At 36.3% G+C, this 25,446-nt stretch overlaps 1 protein-coding gene across 2 annotated transcripts in view; it reads right to left on the bottom strand.

The window, feature by feature from the left end:
* Window positions 1-25,446, bottom strand: part of CPEB2 (cytoplasmic polyadenylation element binding protein 2) — a 54,450-nt gene that overhangs the window by 18,049 nt on the left and 10,955 nt on the right. Inside the window, exons 3-6 of one of the 2 annotated variants that reach the window (XM_068679938.1) lie at window positions 20,822-20,912; window positions 11,812-11,862; window positions 4,784-4,807; window positions 905-1,075 (exon numbers count right to left, since the gene is read on the bottom strand). In XM_068679938.1, the coding sequence (XP_068536039.1) occupies window positions 905-1,075; window positions 4,784-4,807; window positions 11,812-11,862; window positions 20,822-20,912 (337 nt within the window). The remainder of the gene's footprint in view (window positions 1-904; window positions 1,076-4,783; window positions 4,808-11,811; window positions 11,863-20,821; window positions 20,913-25,446) is intronic. The other variant, XM_068679939.1, reaches the window with a different exon arrangement.

Here is a 25,446-nt window from a genome sequence, read left to right as displayed (position 1 = left end):
GTCTGTGTTTAGCATTTGTATTAAAAGCAACAGTGCACTTTTGAGTTTGAAGCTGAAGTGTACCAAAAAGCTGAAGTATATTAAAAGAAATAATTTAGTACGTTTCCGGAGAGCATTGTCATGAAGATGAAACCAAAATACGGTCTCCCCATGCCTGAAAGATAATTAACCACAGTCAGCTTACTTGGTATGCAAGTTAGTCTAGGATTACAACGAACCTTGTAAACGGACTTCTGTTTACATTACAAAGCTAGCACACAATTTACAGTTATCTGCACAGGAGAAACCTAGTATTATACAGCATGATTACTTCAAATCAGCACTATTATACAAAGCAATTCCAATTGCATCACATAATAATCTGGACTTCCGTGGTATCTTCTGTATTCAATGCATTACACAGGGCTTTGCCACTTGACCTTCCTCTGCCTTAGTTTCTCTGTTTCGGAACAGGAATAATATTAACTTTTCTAAACCACTTCTGAGATGCTCAGGTAAAATAGAGTTTGAAATTCAATTACTAATAGGCATTTCCTGTGAATAGATGAAAAAGTAGAGGTAGAGGATGCTATGAAGGGCTCAGCTGTATAAGAAAGGTATATACATTCCTCATACCACTGCAAGGTAAGCATAAGCAACAAATTCCAGGCATCATATGGAACTCTGCAATCCGCAAGTGTGGAATCAGAAATGAATAAAACTTCTCAAAATCAAAAGGAATGGATGACATCGAGCGATACTAAGCGTAACATACCCATCAACATACTCATCTCATTAAAAACAAAACAAGAAGAGGCTAGTTGTAGCCTATTATACATTATTTTGCTGGGTGGATTACTTTCATTAACTCATTTATTTTTTTCTCTTTTTCCCTCCCTCCAAACTTCATTTGCTTCTAGCTCACCTTCATCAATATCTGGTGGAAGACCTCCAACAAACACTTTCCGAGAAAAACGCTCAATTCGTTCTCCGTTCTGGTGACCTGAATAGCAGGTAGGTGAATTCAACACTCCGACTTGATCACTATGACCATCGTCCAGCAAACCATCGTCTATTGGGAAGAGGGAAGAACGGCCTTAAAAAGAAAAAAATAACAACATATATTAAAACAATTCTGTGTAAGTACTTAATTATGTAATTTTAGAATGGGCAATGGGGGAATAGCAGTCTTGAAGGTAAAAATAAAAACAACAAGCAATTAGAAAAGTATACATTAGTTTAAGAAAAATTAAGATAATGAAAAATATGTTAAAACTTTAAAAAGGAAATTCCAGATTGACATCTCTGTAAGCATAATACCTCATGCTACAGTATACTGAAGTTACTCTGCTGCATCAAGTAAGATAATAATAATTTGTTTTTAAATAGAGGGTCTTACATAGAAAGAGATCATATTAAGGGCTGCTTAAGTGAATTTAATTAGTTTGCCTTTGGTTTAGCTTCAGGTTAAAGTGATAGCTTCTATCACATGAATGACTACTGCATGTCTAAAAATTACACTTTAAGTGACCTGAGGGAAATGAAAAAATATATACACAGTAGGACATTTCAAATAGGTATGATTTCTCTTTTCTTTTGAAATTATCTGATTCTGATAATGCACAAACAGATCAGTTTCTGTGAAAGCAGGAGAGAATTTTAATGAATGTGCATAATGCAACACTTGAAAAATGAGTCAATGCTGTTTTATACTGGCTCTCAATTTTACAACAGTTGCAAAGGGGAGCCTTTTGGTGCTTCCTAACATGTAGCAGTCTGCAGCGAGACTACAGTTACCCTTTTCTGAGGACAAGGCAAACCAGGCTTTCCAGGGGTTGTTGTTCTATGTCTCTCCCCAGTAGAAATGAATGTTCAAACTGAAAAGTTAGTTGCAACTGTGAAATCCAAGAAGCCCACAGGACGCCTTTGCAATTGCAAAGTGATCAAAACTGACACACAGATGGCAAAGGGGAGTAAAAACGTGATATTTCCATCCTACTTTCACACACATAACCGCTTTCATATCTGCAAATTTTAGAGAACTCCAAAACAGAAGACCCCGAAGGTCAGGTTATGAATTCAGGTTATTCAAGCTTTCACTGCTTTAGTGCAACAAGGATTAATAACAGTTTCAAATTCATAAGTTAGTCTGAACTGCAGAAAGTCCAAAAAGAAACACTTTTGTGAAGAAAAATAAATACCCACATCATCATTTATTCTGAAATGCAATTTTTCTGGTTCTCTCTCACTTTTTAAGTCATTATTACTTAAAGCATTCTGGAATTCAGTTGCTTTCCAAAAACAAAAGAAGAGAGCAAAACCAAAAAAAAACAACCTAGCACACTTTTGGGACATAAGAGACAAGTTCCTTTTCCACCTCAAATACCCAATTTATTCCAAGTTCACCCACTGCAAATGGATAGGCAGAAGCAGGGGGCAGAGTCTAGAGTCTGCAGTATCCTAGCTGTGCTTCGTACTGCAACCTGTACCTTTTATCCCACCTCTGGCCCTAGGGACACCTGCAGAAATTGTGCAGATCAGCTAGGGATGAGAGCAGTAGGAAGGTCATTAATTTCCATGAGACCATGTGAGATCAAGTGCTTAAAGACATGGCTGGAGGAAGAGAGAGCAAATGTCATGACTAATGACCCACGTTGTGGTGATAACGCCTGTAGGCCCTAAGCTGTTATCTGAATCCACTATAAAAATACAGTACATCAAAAACACCAAATGAAGACACAAGATGATAGAAATGAACTAAACTTAATCATCACGTGGATCCCAAAACAGAAGCGGGACTGCTGGACTGTGCTACGCTAACAAAGCCAGCGACTGTGGTATCTTTATGGTGGCATTTCACAATTATGTCTAAAGTGCATATCTGATAGAGGGGAACACAGCAACCAGGAAATTGGAGCGTGCTCTTTCCTTCCATTAAAAACGGTGATATGTTTGGAAATAACCTAATACGGTGGGAAGCAAGCGATGGCATCCCTGCTGGCTATCACAAGGAGGCGTTCAGCAGCTGGGTAACAGTAGCAGGAGAGCACCTTGAAAACTGGAAGCACGTAGCCTGTGTTCGATGGGGCAGCAAAGGCAGAAAGCAATGGACAAACAGAAGGTTAATGCAGCTGGAAGAGGCAGCTAGGGAGATTCTTCTTGCAAATGATATATTTAGACATAAGAGGAACAGGACCATGCTATGACGACCCAAAAAGGAAAAGACTGCAGCAGCTAAGTAGTGTTGATGTGAGTTTCAAGTTATGAAACTTGCAGTTATAAGAATGATGTTCAGGTCTTATGCATATATGAAGAAGTGGTCATATTCTTTCAAAAATATGCCAATCCTAATTAACTTGTTGGTTACAATATGGCCACAAAAGCTGTTTTTTTTTTCTTTTTCTTTTTCCCCCCTTTTTTTTGAACAAGCAACAAAAGGCACAGACACACAATTTATACTTAGGGAAGGTACCCGTCCCAGCCTATGGAAGGGGGGTTGGAATCATCTGATTTTTAAGGTCCCTTATAACCCAACCCATATGATGATTCTATGATCTCTTCAGACCATGAAAATTAATTTTTTATGTTTCTCAAAGTAATTCTTAGATAATTCCATTTCTGACTTACAAATATATAGGAAAGAAACTCAAAAGAATAATCCTCAGAGTAATTTATTTTCTTCCCCACAGACCAGTGTTAAAATCTAAGGACAACAAGAATCTGAAGGCTCTGTTTCCATTACAAATCAAACCATCAGAAAACGTTTTAAAGAGGTATCAGTGAGATCAGTTTTTCTTTAATGTGGGGAAAAGGTTTTCCAAAAGCACTGCATCTCCTCAGAGAGCTAAGATGACATTGAGGACAATGGACTGACACACTCAGTGCAGCATGCTCTGTTTGACTCCAAACACTTCTTTCTCCCTCCTCTCCACTTTTAAATGCTTCCCATCTGAAGAAAGCAAAAAGGTCACTTTCTAGGCTTTCCAATTTCTCCCAAAGACCGAATTACAAGGATAAGCCCCTCTAAATAGTAGTTTCTTTTTGTTTTATGACAGTGAAAAGGATTAAGCAAAGTCTACCAGAAACTTTCCAAAGACAGTTGTGCTATTACACGTGGTCTACATCATTATTCTTTCAAATGGACCTCCTGAGCAACCCGTTATGAACCAATGCAGAGATCAAGGCAGACAGACAAATTCTGTGTATACTGTGAATATTGGAAGCTACCAAAGATCTCTATGATTTGATGCACACTTTACCTTGTCTTTGTAACAACCACTGGTGACTTTCTCATATAGCTGAATCAGTATTGGTTTTCTGGGGTCAGTGAACATATATTGATTTATACTATGAAAATCTATTTACCGTTTCCAAGGGCTGTTCACTAGATTTCTTCCTAAGTTTATGAAGTATTCTTAGCTTTTCTCTGCACACTATCACTTACACAGAAGCGAAGGGAGATGAGTTAGAACAACCAGCAAACGGTATATTTGTAAAGGGGGCAACAACTGCAAGCAGCTACCATTAGCATGAATGAAATTATGATTAGAGGTACAGTGCTTTAACTGATTAAGGGAATTGGAATTCAAACTCCGAAAGAGAGTTTAGTTTGAAGAGATTCAAACTAAAAAAGAGATCAATGATCAAAGCAATCCAGACTGCACCCCTCACACCCTCCATCTCCCCCGTATTAAGGAAACATGCAGATAAGCGTTTATAATCAACAATCTGGATTAATTAATCATAATGATCAGTAACAGCTCCATCAGGATTAATTGTACTGTAACAAACAGAAGTGAATTACCTCGTCTTCGCCCATAACTCCTTGCTGCATGTAAACAAAGGACAAATTGTAAAATGTCAAACAACTGTGTTATGCCCACATATGAAAATATTTATCATACAAAAAAACTATGTGGGTGAGCAATAAATAAAAATCTGCATTGGTATTTGCCAGTGCTAATTGTAGATTAGACTGCAAATAAACTGAAGTCTCACTTAAGTATCCCACTATTTTACTACTAAACTGATGTTAGCAGCAGCTGTAAGGAATATACTATAAAACACAGCGATATCATTGCACAAATGTTAATTATTCAGTGTGCCTTTATACTTGGTCTTAACTTCACGTTAATTACAGAAGCATAAAATGTGGTAACTTTAAAATTCATCTCCTCAAACGCAATTTGCATCTTACAGAAGTGTCTAAATAACACGCAGGGCACTGCAACTGAAAAAAGGAAAATATTACTTTAAAAAGCACGTAGCCAGCATTAAATTAATCACAGAAACATTCTGGTCCATGGAACAGTTTGTACAGTCCTTCGCAGTGACAATGCAAATGCTATAAGCCATGACCTTCCTTTTTCATGAAAAGACCTAGCAGAAAATTAACCGCAAGGTTTTGTTTGAAACAAAAGACTCCTTGTGGTAGCAAACAAAATCAGGGCACAAGTCACAAGAAATGGCATTGTATCACAAATACTGCACAAAGGCAAAGCAACAGTTTCTGACCGACTGCAAGTAAATCCAAGATTTTCCTAACTTCTGAGTTTTGCAAGATTCTTAAAGGGATCTTACAGCTACAGTTCAGCAGACTGCACTGACTGCTCCTCAGCTTGAAGGCTGGGTGACTAAAAATAGGCAGATTACTAATACAAAAACTATCAAGCTATGTGTAATTTTTAGTTACGTTTCCACAAAGTATTTTCAATTCCTGTTTCTCAGACTTCGTAGCTGAGAAAGATTACTTTAATCATTATAGCACTGCAGTTAAATATCCACACAGATCACTAGAAACCATGTTACCGTGACATTCATGAACACAGATCACTCTGTCCTCCCATTAGTTTTTTATTTATTTATTTTACTGGGACTCCACGCACCGATCTCTCCTGAAATGCAGCTTTGGTTCTGAGACACTGATAGGCATGCAGCCTCACAAAGTCAGTGACTCATGAATTAAGTTCACTGTCCCATTTCCATATTATTGAATCCTTATATTGCTGGTATTTGCCATTTACATGGGGATTTTTCAAAAATTTTAATAAGTTTATATATAATTTTTATTCTCTTTATTTTTTCCTACTAGGAATTCAATGGATTGCTTATGGAATTCTGAGAATCTCTCTTGCATTTTTCTCCCTTAATACTTTTGATTTCTTACACAACATTCAGTATATTCCTAGCCAATTTGCACTGAACTTGCTTTCAAATTTATTTTCTTCCATCTGAAAGAATCACAATGGATTAGAACAGTCTTTTGCTTAGAGTTTTTCATACCCTCCAACCTTTCATTAGTGATCCAACACCAGAAAATCCCAGTTTCAACAAGACTGGGAACAGCTACATTCAGATTTCCTATATGAAAATAGCATCCACAAAAAGCAACATATTCTTCAACAGAGGATGTGATTAGTTCTCTTATCAGTTGATGCAGCACAGGGGGACTAATGTCTAACTTCAGACTTGTTTTCATCTGAAGTCAGGCACTGACAAGAGAGCAGCTCTGCTACTGCTGCAGCATGTAGGGATCTTTTCTGACTCTTGGACACAATGACTCACAGGCAGCATTAGCAGCGGCGTCACCAAGCCCTTGTCCAACACCCTGTGCTCTTCTCTCCCCCCAATAAAACTGGAGCAATCAGGGAAAATTCAAGTGCTTCACACCCACAGTATGTGGCATGTTCTCTCTCCAAGAATACTCAACAAATGCATACTGATAAAGCATTTCTAGCTCAAGCCTTAGTGATTTTTCTTCTAGACCTGCTCCTTTTTTTGCCAACAAAACCAGCTCAGCTATTTTCTTATATATTCATAGTTAAGGCAATCTGATATACAAAAAATATATTGTTACAGAACACCTGAACTGTTTTTCTTTGTGTGTTTTAAAATATCAGTAAATTTAGGGATAAACACAGCAGGGCTATTAAAATGCTAAAAACCCCTCCACAATGCAATTCAGCTTAAAATAGTATTTCTTGCAATACAAACAGAAATTACAATGACACTCCGAAGTTCATCTGTGCATTCTTTGCTTAGGCAATAACAATGATATCAGAGAAAATAGAAAAATAATTGTATTTGATGTTGTCACATTATTTACTTTACTCATATGGCAACCCCCCTTTCTGCTAATATCTACCTGTTTTGTCCATTTAGATTGTAAGTTAGTTTGGCCAGGGATTTTCTGTAACTGAGTCTATAAAGTCTAGAAAACTTTGCTCCCATTCTCAGACGATCTGTAGGCACTGCTGCAATAAATGTGAACACTGATAGCAACCCCTATGGTTTTGCAACTCGTTATTTTTGATTATTTTTATCCAGAGTTTATGACCACAGTGGATAAGTTGTTTTAATAACAACAGCTACAAAGCCTTGAAGGGTACAGGCTCTCATCAGACTGCTTCCCAAATCACTACAAATACGGTATTGAACTAATGGTATCCTTTTTAGCTTCATGAAACTTCAGTATTTTAATCTCCCCATATAAATATTTCTATAGTACTGTCTTTCAAAGGCTAGATATTGCTTCTGAAAACTGTTCCACTGAAAAAAAAAAAACAACCTTTTATTATAAGGTGAGCAATGAGAAATTATACAATATCATAAATATTTTTATCTATTTATTAAAATACCATGCACATACTGTATGTATGCCCTTCAGAGCATACATGCTTGCTTATATGTGGTGTGTGTGTAACTATACACATTATATATATTTAGAGATATAGTTATAAATATAGTTTTATATGTATTTACTATATACATTTAATATGGATTTAATATATACATTTACATAATTAGTGCCTGTGTTTAGAGAAATAAATAACTGCAGGGGAGACAGCCCTTTGGGGAAGGCCAGTCACTTGTAGTTATACTTGATTTATGACAGCAAAAAAATGAGAGATTACACTTCCTTCCTTCCTGAACTTGTTCAAAGAGTAAGTCATACAGAAATAATTTTGTATCCTCTGCTCTGTAAAGGCAGATAACCTAATTAGCCAGAAACTTTGACAGATTTCATGTAAGTGAGAAAGTGCAAGGGATACACTCAGAAAACATGAATTAGGTAGCACATGCAAGAAGGATTATATGTCGAATGGAGTCCAATAATCTTTTAACCTTCCAACTTTAACTGCTGTAGTTAACAAAAATATTCCCTCTTCTTACAGTTAAAAAATTCTGCTTCTACATCCCTTAAGTTGCATACTAGAACCTGTCAAAGAAACAAACAAAAGAACACCAAAAAACCTTTCTGCAACTTAAATCAGCTCAGAGATAAAGATATGGCAGACAGAAGTAAACACTTTTTCTGCCATTATAGTTATATGGTCTTGATGCCATATTTTTACAAAATTGTGAGCAAGTGATATCGTGCAGATAGTCAACGTATCATTTCTGTTTAGACATGTATTTGAATTACACTCCAGAGATCAAATATGCACTTATTTCAGTAACTGAAACTGCTGAGCTGATTTAAAACTATTTATGTTGTTTAACAACAAAAAAAGACCTACTAGACCAACTTCCTATATTTAAACACAATCCAGAAATTTATGATAAGATAAAATACCATTTGTCCTTAACAGTCCTGATTTACATGAGCAGATGGGGACACTGAAGAAATGAATCATTCTTCTTTAATACTTATTTGTCATTTAAAGAAACCCATCAACAATTATAGCTGAAATTTTTCAAGAGTATTGGGTAAAGGGGTCAGGTGCCTATTCCCACTGTGTTCTATTGCATTTGGTTGCCTAAATTCTATTCAGATTCCATTAGATTTTAAGGCTGAAAGAATTCATGATGACCACTCAAGTTTGGCATGCATGACAGACCACAGAATCTTATCCAGCGATTCCTGTATTAGGAAGTTCAGTAACTTCTCTTTGAAGCAGAACACCTTTCTTCATAGCACAACCAACTATAAGTATCTCTAAGTGATGGTAACTCTAACGCTCCCTTCCTAAACTGACCGAATGGTGAATTATAGTAGCTTTCAATAGTCATTAAAAAAAAATTCAATGCATTAAAACTATAAAGGTGGGAACCCTACAATAGGGAAAATCACCCAAAACCCTAACAAATTATACTCTTGCATTATTAGTTGGTACAGACAGATTCTAAGATGGAGTTGACAATTAAAGATGTACTCAAGTGAAACCATTCCACAATATCTTTTCTTGACTTTTGAGGGAGGTCATTAAAAACCCATTTTTTTAGTTTTTACTCTTTTTTACAGCTTGAGCTGTAACAGATATATAATTATCAGATATATAATTTATTAAAACATAAATCAGCTTTCCTTTGGTTCATTTCATTATTTTAAATAATGAAAACTGTAAATATTAATGTTAGGCACAGTTCAGTAAGTACATGTTAAATGAGCTGGAAAATTATCTATCACTTAAGAAGAGAAAAACTAGCTAAAAATCAGTTTTATCTAGAAGTGTTTAGTCTTAAGAGGGTTGAGGAATTCCAGCCTGGCTCATGTCAGAACCTTACTGGGATCCAGAGATACGAGGGTACTAAAATGAAGTCTACTAAAATCCGCTGTTGGAGCACACAAAGATGTGTCCCACATCTTTAAAATGTTACTGCTTTGCTTTTATGAAGGGCTGGCATTGCTGCTCCTTCTGGTAGTGACTACAACTCTAAATGAGAAAATAAGGGATAACTACAAATCTATAGATTATCAGTTCTCCTCTTCTGTGTTTCTCCCTCCAAGGCTCCAACTAAAGGGATACTGTGAAACATTTGTTTGAATCCCCTTCAGCAGAGGAAACTGAAGTCTGCAAGCTTTTCAACAAGTGTCCAAGCTGTGATTCTCTTCACCACACATTTGGAGAAAGCCCTTCAATTCTTACAAAGAAAGACAGGTTGTGACAGAGTCTGAAGCAGCCATGGCTTCCCAGAAGCCATTCTTAGTGCTTTTGTTTTCTAGCTGCAAGTAGCTCCAGTTTGGAAGCTCCAACTTCAGGTTGCCCCCACCTGTATACATGATTGCACTCAGACTCTCCATGTGTACAGAGAGCTTCAGTGTCCAAAACAGGGCTCTGAATCAAATTCTATGGGACATACCTAAAAATTAGGTTTTGCAGCACCTGCCTTTTAGATACTTAAATTGTTATTTTTATCACACTTACTGAAGGTTGTTTGTAGTATTGCAGCTTTTAAAAAGGACAGAACTTTCACTGAGTGCTAGCTTCCCACCAGCATTAATAACAAACCAAGGTACTTTTAGCAAATACTCTATCTCTGTGGTTGGCTTTTCAGGTTAGTCTGTCACCACAGAGATGCCTTTTTCCAATGTCACCAATAAAAGCAACCACCTTTTTTTCCCCTGATATTCCCATAGTGTAACAACACTTCCCACTTACTCTTTCAGCATGCAGTACTACATAAAGAGCTCACCATCCTGAGCATTAAAGCAAACAAATTTAAAATGTTTCTTGCTTTGAAATATTTCCTCTCGTAAATGCTCATAAGATTGCTCAATACTAATACCTTCCCATCTAATGTTTCATTATAAATCAGCAGGTAATCACAACGGAACAGATACCACCTGAGAAAACCAGCTTGTAGCATAGGCTATAGAGGTGCAGTTAAATACAGAAAGTTAGCTGTTGTAAATGTCCTAACATCAAGCAAATCCATATTCAATCTAATTTCCAACCAGAAATCAGGAATATGGATTGTGTGGGTTAAGCATAAACTTGATTTCAGTAGTAAAGAGCTATTTTTACTTTCCAAGGTACTCCATTATCTTAACTATCCAATACCAAAGAAGCTGATTCTTCAAATGTCCGTTGCGTGAGATTTATTTTTAGTGGATGGACAACCCAATAGGAACATCCTTAAAATTTTAAACATTTACTTACAGTGTCACAAAGTGGAAGATGTTTTTTTCGTTTGTTTTACAATTTATACCGAATTGCACAAGTGTAAGTGACTGTGCAAAAGTGTAAGGCAACAACAACAAAAAAGAGCTCCACAGACCCACAAACCTGAAGTAACTGTTCTGTTTGTACTTTTTTATAATTAAGTCTTTACTGGTAACATTTAGAACCACCGTTATCCAATAATTAGAAGTCAATAACAAAAATGTAGTTGCTTTGTGTACAACAGATTCCACTTTTTCTTATCTAGTGAAGCTGCGGTATTACAGCTCTAATTTTTCCCGATGTAGAAAACATTTGTGTGCAAAACCCCTGATTTATTATTGACTTAGATGGATTACCAAGCTCTGCTTCCTTCTTTAGCCTTGAACAAAGGCTAAAGTTCATGCCTTCACTGAGTAGCAGATGTTCATGAAGTTTGACCTACTGGGAGAGGAACGTGAACATGAACTCTAACTTCAGCATATTTTGCAGTTAGAAACTTATTTGACAAAGCCAGTTCCAAAAAAAAACCCACAAAAATAAAATATTATTTCACAGAAGTGCAATAAAAAGTAAGTAGTTCACCATTTATCCACACAAGATAGAAAAGCATGCATTTCTGGCCTTCTTCTTTTTCTAATTCATGTCTGAGTATAATAGTTTTTTAGCAGAGCTTTGGAGAACGTTATGCTTGTGTGCTTAGGAACAAAAAAGAATAGTACATCTTTTAAGTATTTCAGATTTCAAATAAGCTAGAAATAATGAAAGGCTGTTGCAAGATTAGCTCTTGCCATTCAGCTCTGAAAAATGGAAAGCACTAGTCCCATCAATGTTGAAGACTAGAGGCAAGTAATTCAATAACAGAATGTAACAGTACAATTTTATACCAACATGTCAGATTTAAACTAAGCTAGAGACAATGAGGAACTGTTATAAGATTAGCACTTACCATTTAACATCAGAAGATTGTCAGTCCCTGGATGTGGATAACTCAAGCGACCTTAAAAGAAAACAAACAAACAAAAAGAATAAAGCAAAACAAATGCAGAAGTTTTAGTTATTACACTAGAAAATAAAAACACAAAAAAGAAATTAAATGAAAAATCACTTCTTAGAATTTAAATAAAAAATCTATTTCCAGTTTGCCTAAGGGAAATAAAGAGCTAATATTTAACTCCAAGCACATTAACCAACAATACCCTTGACCCAAGTTAAAGCTGACAAGAACAGACTTCTTAACCTTAATTCTCTGGTCATAAGATCTGCAATGTGCTTTGGGATCAGCTCCAATAGGATAAAGCCACTTTTTGTTTCATGACACCCAGAAATAGTGCTGACTACTTTAGTCTTCTCTTTCATAGCGATTGTGAATAACTGTACTATGCACATTGCTTAACAGAGTGTCATTTCTGCGGTTTAGGGCCTCTCTGCTGAATCAGTGTAAGAAAAAACATGTCAACAGGAATTAATATTAAGGCATTAAAAATTTATTAGCCAATGTAACCGTTGCATGTAGTATTTTTAGCAGGTCTGGCAAATCTAGCGTACTGGTTTATCTGCAAAATTAAGAAATTTAAAGAATACGATAGATCACATTTTATAGCAGACAAACAACTATTGAATGAATATTACATGAAAAACCTCATATCCTGACATGGAACTTTTCAAGTGTTGCCTTTTACTACATTGGTGGCATGTTTTACTTTAACAGCTAAATGACTGGTTTAAAATACACAGCTGAAGTGTCTCTTCACTACAAATTCCTTTTTATTAAAGGAGACTCTTTCTGTTTACAGGAAGCTGCGAACATACCAGCACTGCACACTGAGCTAGAGAAAAAAAATTCAATAGCTGCTGTGTTTAGAAGTGTGCTTTAATGTGCAAAAAACTACATTTCCACGTATCTTGCTATTACAACATACTTGCTTGTCTATAATCCTTAAGCTTGTATAACAAACATACTGAAACAAACATTTAAATCTTTTGGAGGAAACTAGAACGTTTGCTGAGACAAGAATAAAGGCTGAAAGCAAAGCATGTTGAGAACTGACACAGATTTAAAGGGGAATATAGATGCAGATGGCTTGTAAGATGCAAGTAAATATTAGTAAGACACTGCAGATAGTCATACCCCAATAAGGCTCAGGCTTTCTGAAAAGGAACAGGAAAAAAATAATAAAAATAAAAACCAAAGCAGCAATCCATATATTAAAGTTGTCTAACAACTCTCATCATGTTTTTTTTTTTTTTTCTTTTACTCTTGCTGAACCCATGTGTTTAGCAGCAAGGCTGGAAATTTCTCAAAATAGCAGTTCTGTGTCTAAAAGGACACACCTTTGGGGTTAAATAAAACCTCCATCTGAGAAAATATTTAAGTAATAGTACATAATTCCCTGCAGGAATCAAACAGGAGAATTTTCTACCAAAAGCTACAGAAAAAAAAATTAACTCTTATACTCAGAACAGCAAGATTTAAACAAAAAAAAAAAGTAAAAAAAAAAAGTTGTATACAGCCAGATTCTATTTTTCTTCCAACTGATCTTATTATTAGAATGGATGGTATTTGTGCAGCTACAAATTAGGTAGGAATTCTGCCTATTTTTTTTTTTAGGATTTGGGAAGGGCAGATGAATCCAACTGAAAGAACTCTCACTGTCTTCTTCAAATTTTACAGAAGTTTTAAGATGACTCAGGTAAGATATTAAAAAATCATTTCAGGAGCCTTTGTCTTCATTTTCTGCAACTTCAGGATGTCGAGTTTTATAAAACAATCCAATTTTTCTCTCATGGTAAGCCTTTACAGCTACAACTAATGTTTCTTGGAAAAATAGATATTTTACCCCTGTAGAAATACATTCTAGTACAAGAAGAAAGAAATTAAGAAGAAGGCATCCTTACACTGCAATCTGGGAGCTGCCACTGGTTTGCTCAGCCTGGTTTGTAAGAAGTCACTTTGCTTTTCCTCTCAGTTGGTCTATGAAAGGAATACTCATTTGCCTAACAGCCAGGATTTTATAGGATTATTTACTGTCACCATCCTGTTTATATACGGTGCTATAGAAATGCAACACCATGAGCTGCGTCTTGCAGAATGGAGTGATTTATCTTGAATAACGACAGAAATCATGAGAAATGATCATCTCAGCTTGAATCTCCTTGAGACTCTGGTGATGATCTGTCTCTAAATTTTGTTCTTTTTTTTTTTTCCATTCAGTAAAAGGGGACAAAAGATACCTATTGTAATTACTGCAGAAAGAGATTTCAGATTTTAGGCCTATCATGAGAGGACCCCCCTCCGATGTCAGCACCTAGAGAGGAAATCTGCTTTAGAAGGTAAGGGATTCCCGTTTAAAAATGGTATTTTTGCATTTTCACCTTTTGTTTCCCCTTTTCTCTAGCTCCATGAATAAGCTGCACCCGAAACATAAGGCACAAAGCCGAAAAAGTTGAAATAATCAAGCACTTCTCAAGAAGTCGTGGGGACGGAGCTGCAGTAAGGAGCGCGCTCTGCCTGAATCCACTGGGCCCGGGACTCTGGTGTCAAACCGATGCACCACACAAACACACAGACCTCCTCTTGCTGTTACGAAGATGAATTTGCTAGCTCAGACAATGATTTCAGGGTTAGAAGAGGAAAATTAGTAACCTTTTTGGTCTTATTTGAAAGGTTATTTCTATGAAATTGTTTTTTGTGATTTAACTATAGCTATTTCATTATGGTGATCCTACAACGTGTATTTACCGCCTTATCTAGCACTTGGGCTTTACAACCTTAAAAACATTTTTAACATAGATTTGCTTGTTTTTTCAAAATGTAAGTACTGCCAATTTTGGTTCTTAGACCTCAGAATAATCTGAGGTGGCAAAATGTAGTGTTTCTGTGGAGTGCACCTGAATTTAATGATATAAATAAATTTGTGAAACTTCGTGTGTGGAATTAGCTGTAAGATCAATCCTATACTGAGTTTAGAGAACTCAAATTTGTTTAAAAAGTGTAAAATGGATGTATACAGTATTAAACTTAATGTAAAACAGCATCACATAAAATACAAAGAACAAAGGAGCGCCATCTTATAGCAATTCACGTTGCTTCTATCGTGGATTTTTTCCTATTCAGCTCTTTCTATTGCTTGTTGTTCAATGCCTTTAAAAATATGTACCCGTTTAACAACTGCCCTCATCACAAACTCCATCTATTCTTATTTTACTTCAGTGTCAGAAATCTAGATTTGTGAAAACCGTTCAATACTTATTCTCGTCATTCCAGTGGTCTCTGCTTGCCTAAAAAATAATTTTAATAACATAAAGATGCTATACTCATTTAAAAATAACTACGAATTAATTACAGAATATCTACCATTTAAATAATAGATGCATTTAATTCCTGAGAAATGAAAAGTAATCACTTCACTGGCTGCCTACAGAACTAAGCTCGACAGCATCCAAAATCAGCACCGTGCTACTGGTGCTACTTGGAAAAAATAGGATGGCTGATATTCCTGTGCTGTTCCATAAAGTATTGTATTATAGAAATTTTCTCTGTGAAAGCCTGAGTCTAGGAACTTCAGCATGTTACCACTAATTATTTTCATGTATCACAGCTAAATTCAGAATAGCTCCGCTGCGGAGAAGCAGGTATGTCTGACATTTCTTATGTAACTGCTGCTCTCTGAAACTTAATCCCCTCTTCCGCATCTAAATGTGATCAGTGTTAACGCAACTGGCTGCTATGTACTTCTGACAACGTGCTCTTGCGTAAGGGAAGAAAAATAAATAAATTTTGTAAATAAATTTTGGTGGGCCAGCTTAACCACTATAACCACTTGAGAATTGATTAAAAAAAAGTCTTGATAATCCAAATGATGAGGAAAGAGTAAGAAATTACATTAGTTACATTTCTGTAATCTTATGTTATTATCATGGGCAGTGACAATTAAAATGCTAATTTCTTTTATAAGCCTCTTCTGAGCATCCAGATGTAGCTCTGCTTACTCACTTTTCATTTTAGGGCAAATTCGTATTGGACATGCATGCTTTCTATTCCTATTCAATTAAGCTGTTTTAGGAATCCCCAAATATTAAAACACTTGGGACAGATTTAAACCTATAACAACTGCTTCAAATATTGCTGACTCAGTTTCAGAAGTTTGATATTTCGTTGTCTGCTCCCACCTTTTTCTTCTCTTTGTTTTTAAAGTCTTAAATGATTAAATGAAGAGACTGAGAATCCTAAATTCCTTTCACACCTTCCTTTTTCTTTTTTTCTTTCAGTAGATCTCCTGATCAGAAGAGAAAGAGCTTCCAAGTTAAGCTTTTTCCCAGACTACGTAACAGACAGCACATGGCTGAGGACTGCAGCAGTTTCAGAAAGCTCAGTTTTTGATTCGGTGTAGTTAAGACAACAGCACAAAACCATGTTTGGACAACACCTAGTTACAGAAAGCCTAGATACTACACTTTCACATGCTTGTGTAAGAATTATGTAAGCTTTAATGAGGCCAAATGTGTTGTCTACAATAAGTCTGTTTAGGCAAATGAGTCTATCAGTCTTAAATAGGAATATTTTTTTTCTCTCAAACAATTTCGAAGAAAGAAACCTACAGAAAACGTTCTTTACTAGATTCTTTTTACTAGAATTTCAAGGCTTTTATATGACAAAAAGTGAAGCCTTTCCTTCCTTGCTCTTTTGTTCAGCCTTAGAAACTTTTCTGAGCACAGTTTGAATTACTTTAGGAAGCAACTGCATAACTTTAAATCTTACTGCTCCCTAACACACAAAAAAATATAAAACAAAGTCATTTGAAAACAAAAATTGTCATGTCCAAAGGAAGAAAGTGTTTTTTACTGTGTCATTCAGTCACCATCACCTTTTTTTATATACTTCACTGGGCATGCTCCAGCAGGTTGCTTTTAAAAGAAACATGTAGAGCACCTGGAAAGCTTAACTGAACTAATTGAACAGGAAAATAAAAATAGGAAAGAGCAACATAAAGGCTTCTAGGTACATCAGGTTATTCTTCCCCAACAGGTAAGCCTAATGTTAGTGTTTTACTTTTATTATTTTATTACTAGCTATACAGAAAAAGGTATTTTTGTAGCATTCCTAAAAAAAAAAAAAATGCAAAAAAAAATGCTTTTCTCCTCCTCCCTTCACAAGAAAGCATGAAGAAAAATATAATTTATTTTTCCTATAAACTTTGTACTCCTTCTTGTTACTCCTACTAACATAGGTATGACTAATTCAAGTTCTGTACTGTCTTATATATAGCTTGCAGAGCTATAGGAGAGCTGATTAGGAAAAAACAAAACAATTGTAAATTGAGAAAAGCATCAATACTCTTGCTTTACACAAGAGAAGTCATTAAATTACATGGAAATCACCACTGCCTTTACTAGAATGATGTTTCTAGTAGATACAGTAGATAATAAATCCCATTAAATCATCTGCTTCTCAATTGGAACACATATTCTATGAGTGTAACCTGTTCTTTTACATTTTTTCCATAATCTCTTTCAGTGTAAATGTTTTGGCTTTCTTGCTTCTGAAATGTCTAGAACTCAAGTTTGCTACATCTTGACATCAGGAAGGACTCTCATTTGGGAGAAAATAGTTTAAAGGAAAAAGGAAGTACACATGAATGTTATGTCTGGAAAATAATTACACAACTAATATTCCAATATTTTTGTCTAGTCTCCAATATTTTAAGGGTTAATAGAAGAATTAAAAATGGTATTCAGGAACAAAATTAATTTGTTCCTAAAAAAAACAAATTAATTTAGTTTAACCTTTATTATCTTTAACTTCCATTTATATTATACTGGAAAAATATTAAATATATTTTTATAAAATTGATTTTGAGAAAATGTTATGGGGAAGATTAGTTTTAACACGATCAGGATTTCTGCTGCAATCAGTGAATTCAGATACACCTCTACCTTGAAAAACTGTCTTACTGCATGCTAAAAATCACTCCCTTCTTTTGATCTCTTCTGTAGTTACGACTAAACTTAGTCTAAGTGAAGCTGAAACTATACATCTATAAACAACTTTTGGCAGGCATAAATTTAGCTTTCAGTGAATCATATTTGAAATAAAGGTTTTTCAAGTTCATGAAAGCAAAAATTGTGAAATCTGACTTCCTTCTAAAATGAGTCTTCAAATGCAAGACTTAAAGCTGTGAGCTAGTACACACAGTGTCTGTTCTGCATTGTGCAAAATCTGAGACAAGATGCTTAGTCATACTCCAGATATTGTAAGCAGCTAAATCTGAAACACGTGCTTAAAATTCCAGGGACTTTCATTTTACTGCTGTGGTCAGATATAAAAGATGCATTGTCTTAGCGTGCTTAGATTTAGTTAAAAACTTGCCATAAAAATATTCTCTAGTTAGAAAAATATTCTTCAGTTACAACAAAGCATGTCATATATTAATAGGAATAAAAAGTAAGAGTTAGTAATATTCTTAGTCCTGTGCATTATGCAAGCAGGTTCTTACATAAGTGTCAGATTTGCTGTGGTGAAAAGAAAACCCAGAGGGACTGAAATAACAAAATTAGTGTTTCACGGTTTGTAGGAGAAAAAAGTTAAACTTGTTAGGAAGTTACAGAAAATGCCAACTAACGGTGACTAAACAGGAGAGGGATAGGGAGGAACTGGAAAGCTATTCTTGGATGTGTTCTCTGCTTCCCACCGTCAGTCAGTAAATTCAATAAGGAACATTTCTCTTGTCCTTTTGCTAATCGTGTAGCTGTTTCAATTGAAATAATAACTTCAAAAGGAAAATAAAAAAAGATCTTCAACAACCTATTTAAATAACAGCACGCAATTATTCCATTTAAATTCAGTTGGTGTGTGCATTGTTCTCTGGCACTCAAATGAAAAAAAAAAAGAATTTCCTTTGAATTCATCACTATCTATGGCTTCCATCTGTTTTAGTTCAAACATAAAACTCAGCAGAATTTTCACTGTGATGGTGAAACTGTTAAAAAAAGAAAGTCTGTCAACTGCAGACTGAAACCATACACTCACGTCCCTAGAAAGCACAGAGTAACTATGGAACCTTTACCGAGTTTTTCAAAAATGTCTATATATGGACATATTTGACTTCATCTTAAAGCTTTGTCTTGTCTTATTCTCACTGAAAAATTATTATTGGAAAGATGTAGTTTTCATGTAGTGTATCGTAACATAATATGATGAGATGAATAAAGATAGGTCATTTCTGTGTTTGCTGTGCCTCCGAAAACTCTTCTGCATTATAAAACCAAAATGAAAACAGCGAGATGGTGGGGAAACAAAGCAACCACTTCCATTTGTCATGTCAGTGTGCACACAAGTGAAGAAACTGATTGGTTTTCAGGAATGTGAGAGATGTCACTGGCAGTATATTATGATAGAGGATCTTCATTCTCTAATTTTAAGCCTAACAATAGCTTTACCTTTTAATATCTATCCTGATTGTAGACTTACTTGCCTTCAGATAACCAAAGTCACAGTATTAGTCACCACCTGAGTGTGGCAAACTGAAGAAAGTGCTTTGAAACAGGGATGAGCTAACTAGTTACCTTGTCTTTGATGCCATGCACTTGCTTTTAGTTCACAGCAGTTACCACCAGGCTAACGTTCACAGGTTTTGACCTCTGTGTGTTACTTAGTAATGTATTGTTAACACGTAGGATGGACAGAAACTGAATTTACCAGTGGACTTCAATTATAAAATTGTTAAAACCAGAATTCATTTTCTGCAGATATTATGAAACAAGAAGCCAGATTAAAGAATGTCTATGAAAATTTAATTTCAGCTGCCAATCTAATGAGGAGGAAAAATTAACAGGCTAACCAGATGTTACCCACTTACTGATCTTTGTAGAAATTTTCCGTTTGGAGAAAAAAACACAAAAACCAACCTTTTGGTTTTACACTCTAAATTATGCTATTACAGGCTATCTAAATACCACCAATCTTCCAACTGATTATTAAAATTTTTACTTAAAGGAGCAGACTAACAAAGTGTCTTCCACATCAGGGGAGCACAGGCCCTTATGTGCTAATGTAGTATATATTAAGCTTAGAAGTCTCTAGAAATGGAGAATAGATGGGAGTAAATAACTATATAAAAATATGTGATTTTCTTTGGATTGCTTTAATACTGAGACATAATTCTGCATAGCAATCCTGACGTCTTTGGTATTTTAAAGCTAGATTGTGTTAGGCCAGTTACAATACCACAAATAAAGTAACATTTGATCAGGCCAAAATAAATGGCTTGAGTTCCCTGCTGCAAAGTTCAATGGTAAAATCCACCTGAGAATAAGTATGGAAAGACAGAATACCAAAGAATGACTTACTGCACAGTGAATAGAGGAATTAAAACCAAAGTCCACAAATATTTGCTATTTCAGCAGAGCCCAGGAGGGTAAGAGGAACATGACTGATAAAGACAAGTGTACTTCTGGACTTCTTCAGACTAACAGAAAATGGACGACTACAAGCAGTTATCCTCCATGGGCTTTCAGAAAATATTTGAAAGGACAAAAATTGACTTTATCAGTGGACTTAATTTTCTTATCAACTTCCACTGCAAAGAAAGGGATTAAAAAAAAAGCGTTTTGATTCCACTCCCACCGTCTCTTGGCTAGCTTCAACACATCAGTGTGTCTTTACAAACTGAGACAGAACTTCCTGCAGCAGAAAAGTCAATTACAAATGAACCTAACTATGAATTTCTTAGGGAGAGGAAGAAATACCTGTGAAGATACTGACACTTAAGTTTAAGTTAAGTTTTAATCAATTGTAAACCAGTGTTTTCAGCAAAATACAGATCGAGATTGACCTTTTGTATGAGTTAATAATTCATTTGCTATTTTAATATGAACCTAGAATCTAAATTAGCAATCAGTGTTAATTCAAATATGCAAAATGGATGACCCTTTTTTCTTTATTTAGCATAATAACATACCTTTAAGCGGATCATGCTCTGCTCTCATAATGTCAATAAGGGAGTTTTCCAAAGAGTGCATATTCAGACTGTCATACATTCTATTTCGATCCTAAAAGAGAACAAAATCCTTAGTATTGGAACACAAATTCTGTACTTTTTAACAGGAAACTTGATAGGAAGACATAGGCACCTAAAGGCTGCACACTCAGATACTCTGAGATGGACAGTAATACAAGAGCTTAAGATATTTTGATTTATTAACAGTAAGTTTAATAGCATCCAAATACAAAACTAGAGATGCACTACAAAGAACTCTTCTGTATATGCAGATGTTTATGTATATTGTATGTATCTCTATAATAGCCTGTTTCCTTCAGAGGATCTGCTCGAATCAGTTCCAAAGACCCACAGCAGAGCTCAACATTCAGTTGTTTAATGAGCTCCTCCAGCCATTAGTCTCCTCCAATTTAATCGCATGCAGAAGTTAAATAGTGAGTAGGCTGGGGAACTACAGGAAGAGAAGAACAGTCACCTCATATGAAAGAAAGCATTTTCTTGGTGCTTTGCTAAGTATCTCGCCTAGGCACTCAGTCCCCTGCTGAGACTGCACTCCCTGGTTTCTGGGTCATTAATCTGAGACCGTTTGCATAAAGACTTGAGTTACAAATGGTCAACACTAAATGGTTAAAGGTTGCAAAATTAAAGTTAAGCTGTGAAAGAAAATGTCATGAAGCTTACTAACAGGTTATCAACCTTACATAGAACATTTTTATAAGTACTGAGATTAATAAAAAGTTACCATAATGCCTTACAAATATTTTCACTGAAGATAATAGAAGTTATTTTAATGAATCATATATTTTTCACCGATTTTATGCTTAAGACATTTTCTCCTGAGTTTTCTAATGCACCCAAGTTGTATGGACAGGAAAAAAAAAAAAGATTACTTGAAACTTCTTTGGCCTTTCTGGAATACCTTCAGAGACCGAAAATAGTTTGTATAAAACCTTAATCTCCTCTACTTGCAAGGCTTTCTGGCTGGACTGTATCACACTAAAGGCACGATTACAGGATTTTACTATCATCTCCTCTCTGGTTGCACTGTAGTAACTCAGCAGAGTAGGATGAAATACACCACACCCATCCCACAACCATTAAAATTCATTAAAGCTGCAGCCAGTACATACATAATGGGACAGCAGTTTTCTGACCCACACCTCCCATGCCAGTCCAGCAGAACAGAGATTAATTTCCAACTACATCCTACAGCAAGCAGGTACTCCTCATGCTTGGGTTACGAAAAAGCAAGCTTTCAAAGAGATGTTTTCTATGAGTCAGAAACCATGACTTACGAACAGCTCTGCAAAATAAGCCATGATGAAACTAATGTTTGACTTTCCTCCTCCTTCTTAGAAAGTTTAGTCAATGTGATACAATGCTGGGATAAAGAGGGAGAAGCCATTTTTAAGCTCTCTCCCTCCTGCAATTCGTAAGAATTTTCATGGGATAAGCAGTCTGTCATGTTCATTTGATGATTTTTTGGAAACCTTTAAATAATTTCAATGAAAAGTTAAAAAAAAAACAAAACAAAAAACAACCAGGTTTCTCTCGTTTCCTGCCACATCCCAGACTAAGCGCCACTGACTGTGTGAGGTGGTGTGGTTTGGGTGCCAACAAATCTCCAGTAGTACTTGAGTTCCCACCAACCTCACTTGGGGACTGCTTAGCTCTCATTCAGTTCTCTGGCTGTCCTAAGCAGCAGAAGAATGAAACTGAAGTGACTCATCAGCTTCCATGCCCTTGCAGGTTGCTTTCTCAACAGCACCTATGAAAAGAAGGTGCTTACCCTAGCAAACTTGCTTTCTATAGAAGGTGTGAGCTGTGACAATACTGCATCTGTTCCCCACTGTCCCCCAGCAGATGCATGAGAAGGGATCTCATCAGAATTTTTAATGAAGTCTTAAATTCAGCTGACTTGAAAAGCCACTTGGTAGGTAGTAAGCGCTCTTGCAAAACCCCGTGCTGAGAGAACAGAAACCAGATTTTGCCACCTTTGTAGCCAATGGGGTAAAAGAGCAGGTAGTAGTAAAATATGGACAAAGCTCTACGTGTGACACGTGATCATTGCGGGCTCACTAGGGAAGATTTTCTTATTTATTTTTTGATCATTGCTCCTTTAACATTGAGATAAATGACCATCTGGGGGTGCCCAGTGCCAGGACATGTAGCACAAACAGGAACACTGGAGGCTCTGAGCACCAGGCAGCACTCCTGGGCTGTGTAGGCGATGGAGCAGTGGCACAGGTTGCCCAGAGAGGCTGTGGGGTCTCCTTGGAGATCATCAAAAGCTGCTTGGATGTGGTCCTGGGCAGGCTGCTTCAGGCAGCCCTGCTGGAGCCTGGGTTGGAGCAGATGGGTTCCTGCCAGCCTCAGCCATGCTGTGAGTCTGTCAGGAGCTGTTAACATACTTTAACCTTGCTCTGGAGAGCAGAAGCTTTTAAGAAAGGGCTCCATCACTGTTAATCCCTAACAGTGGCTCACTCGATCACAGATCTCACGGGGAAATGGAGAAGTAAAACATAACGCGTTTGTGACTCCTTTGGAAACTGCTGCACTGGCTGACATGGTTGATGTAACTTTGCTCTTGCACCACTCCATTTTGCAAGTTCTGTATTACCAAACTGAAAGGTCGTGTGCTGCTGGAAGCAGCAATAAGCTTTCCCTATCCTTGACACTTTAGACAGTTCATTTCTATGAAGCTAATAAAATAGTTTTGTTTCTTTGAAGTGCATTACTTTATTTCTGGCAGTGAAAACAAGTTAGACGTGCCCTGTACAATATAATAAGGTTGTGAATTGAGAATTTCAATACAGGAGCTATACTCTGCTGTCTCCCAACCCACATGACACCATCCACTTGTGTGCTTGGGTAACACGGAGGTAATCAGTGCTTCAAACTTGTAAGATCAATTCCAACTCACACTGATGAACTATGTACTGTACTGCAGTGATTTCTGAAATGTAATTACCTCAAGAGGAGAGAGAGGTTTTTTGAGTAAAAGGTTCATTTTACACTTTTGTGCAACTAGGCTTCATAATGCTAAAATGCTGCTTTATGTTCCCCAAATACATAAATCATGTTTTTAAAGAGCACAAGTATAACGTATGCAAATATGAAGCTTTCAATTCAAAGCAGAATTTAAGTATGTCAATAATGTAGGTCACATCCACAAAGGTTTCTAGAAAGTTCCACCGCAGAAAAACATCCACAGCGCTTTGCAAGGGGACAACACTGTTCGAGCACGTTCAGCTCCAGCAGGGAACCTGCGCTGTGGTTTTCCAGCATCTCTGCGACAAGCACGAGAAGTATCCCCACCAAACACGATGGCTTTACAGAGCTTTCCATGCACTTGGAAGCAGAACTACTTCCATATTGTTTTAAAGGTTTTTCCAGGTTGTTTTTAGACATAACTGCTTATCAATCACATTGAAATAAGTACAGATTATCACTAATATGAAGGCACTGATACATAAGTGCGTATGTTAATTTTTTAAACCATCCTAACTCCTTAAAAATCCTTTTGCCAAGGATGAATTCCTGTAAAATATTTCACATTTCCCTCACCTCCATGGCTCATCAGTCACGTACTAAGAAGCAAACAAACTGTGGCCGTGTCAGAGGGTCCATGCCTCAGTGGAATGTCACAACATAACACGAGTTTTTCCCAGGGCTGGTAAAGTTAACTTCTCCCAAGCACTCCATATGCTCACGCTAGCTTTTCATCTCTTTTTAACTGGAGAACTATTTGCATCTTGGTTGACCTACCTTCCCAGTGCTGTAATTGCATCTGCATTCCTTCAGGGAAGAACTGAAAACAATGTTTTTGGTGCAACTGTCCACAGATTCAGTGATACGCAGCGCTGATATAAATTGTCACCTCAGAAGTTAGGACTATGTAAGCCAGTTCCCAGAAAAGCAGTTCTTATTTCTGAATTTTTACAAAAATAGACAATACAGTAGAAGCATGAAGTATCCTATCTAGAGGATGCAGTTAGTGCTAGGGCTTTTTGACAATGTCACACAAAAACACATTTCAGATGTATTTCCCCCCGCCCCCCGTATATCTAAATGTGGAACGAATGGCAGGATGGCAGCTTTCTCTGAAGAGCCACTTTCAACACTAAATTGTTGGATAAATTTAGTTTGGCACAATGTATTTAGGACTTCTAAATATATCCACACAATTTACGCAAAGACTATTCTGTCTGAGCAATTGCAGAAACTCAGCGCAGTCACCTCTCTAAGCTTTTATATCGTCAGACAAAAAGCAAATACATTCATGGGCAGAAACTATTATTAAATATTAAATGCAATTCTCCTATTCTTTACCACAAACTCTAAAATAGATGTTCATAGTTAAGCAGCTAAACACCTTTGAATTTTAGGCATGTGCATTAAAGAACTGATCTGTAAGACAAGGTAAAAAAAAAAAAAAGAAGTAATTCTAACATAGACATTGAATTCAGAAAACCCAAGTATATTTACAATATGTTCCCTGACACGTCCCTTCACATTCTGAAGAAACGTAACACTGTCTGATGGGGGTTAAAAACAACTTGTAAGCCATAAAGCTTCTAGTCACT

This window comes from Anas acuta, chromosome 4 (genome assembly GCF_963932015.1).
Source record: "Anas acuta chromosome 4, bAnaAcu1.1, whole genome shotgun sequence".
NCBI lineage: Eukaryota > Metazoa > Chordata > Aves > Anseriformes > Anatidae > Anas > Anas acuta.
Note: the sequence above shows the minus strand (reverse complement) of the source record. Positions and strands in the feature narration are given on the sequence as shown.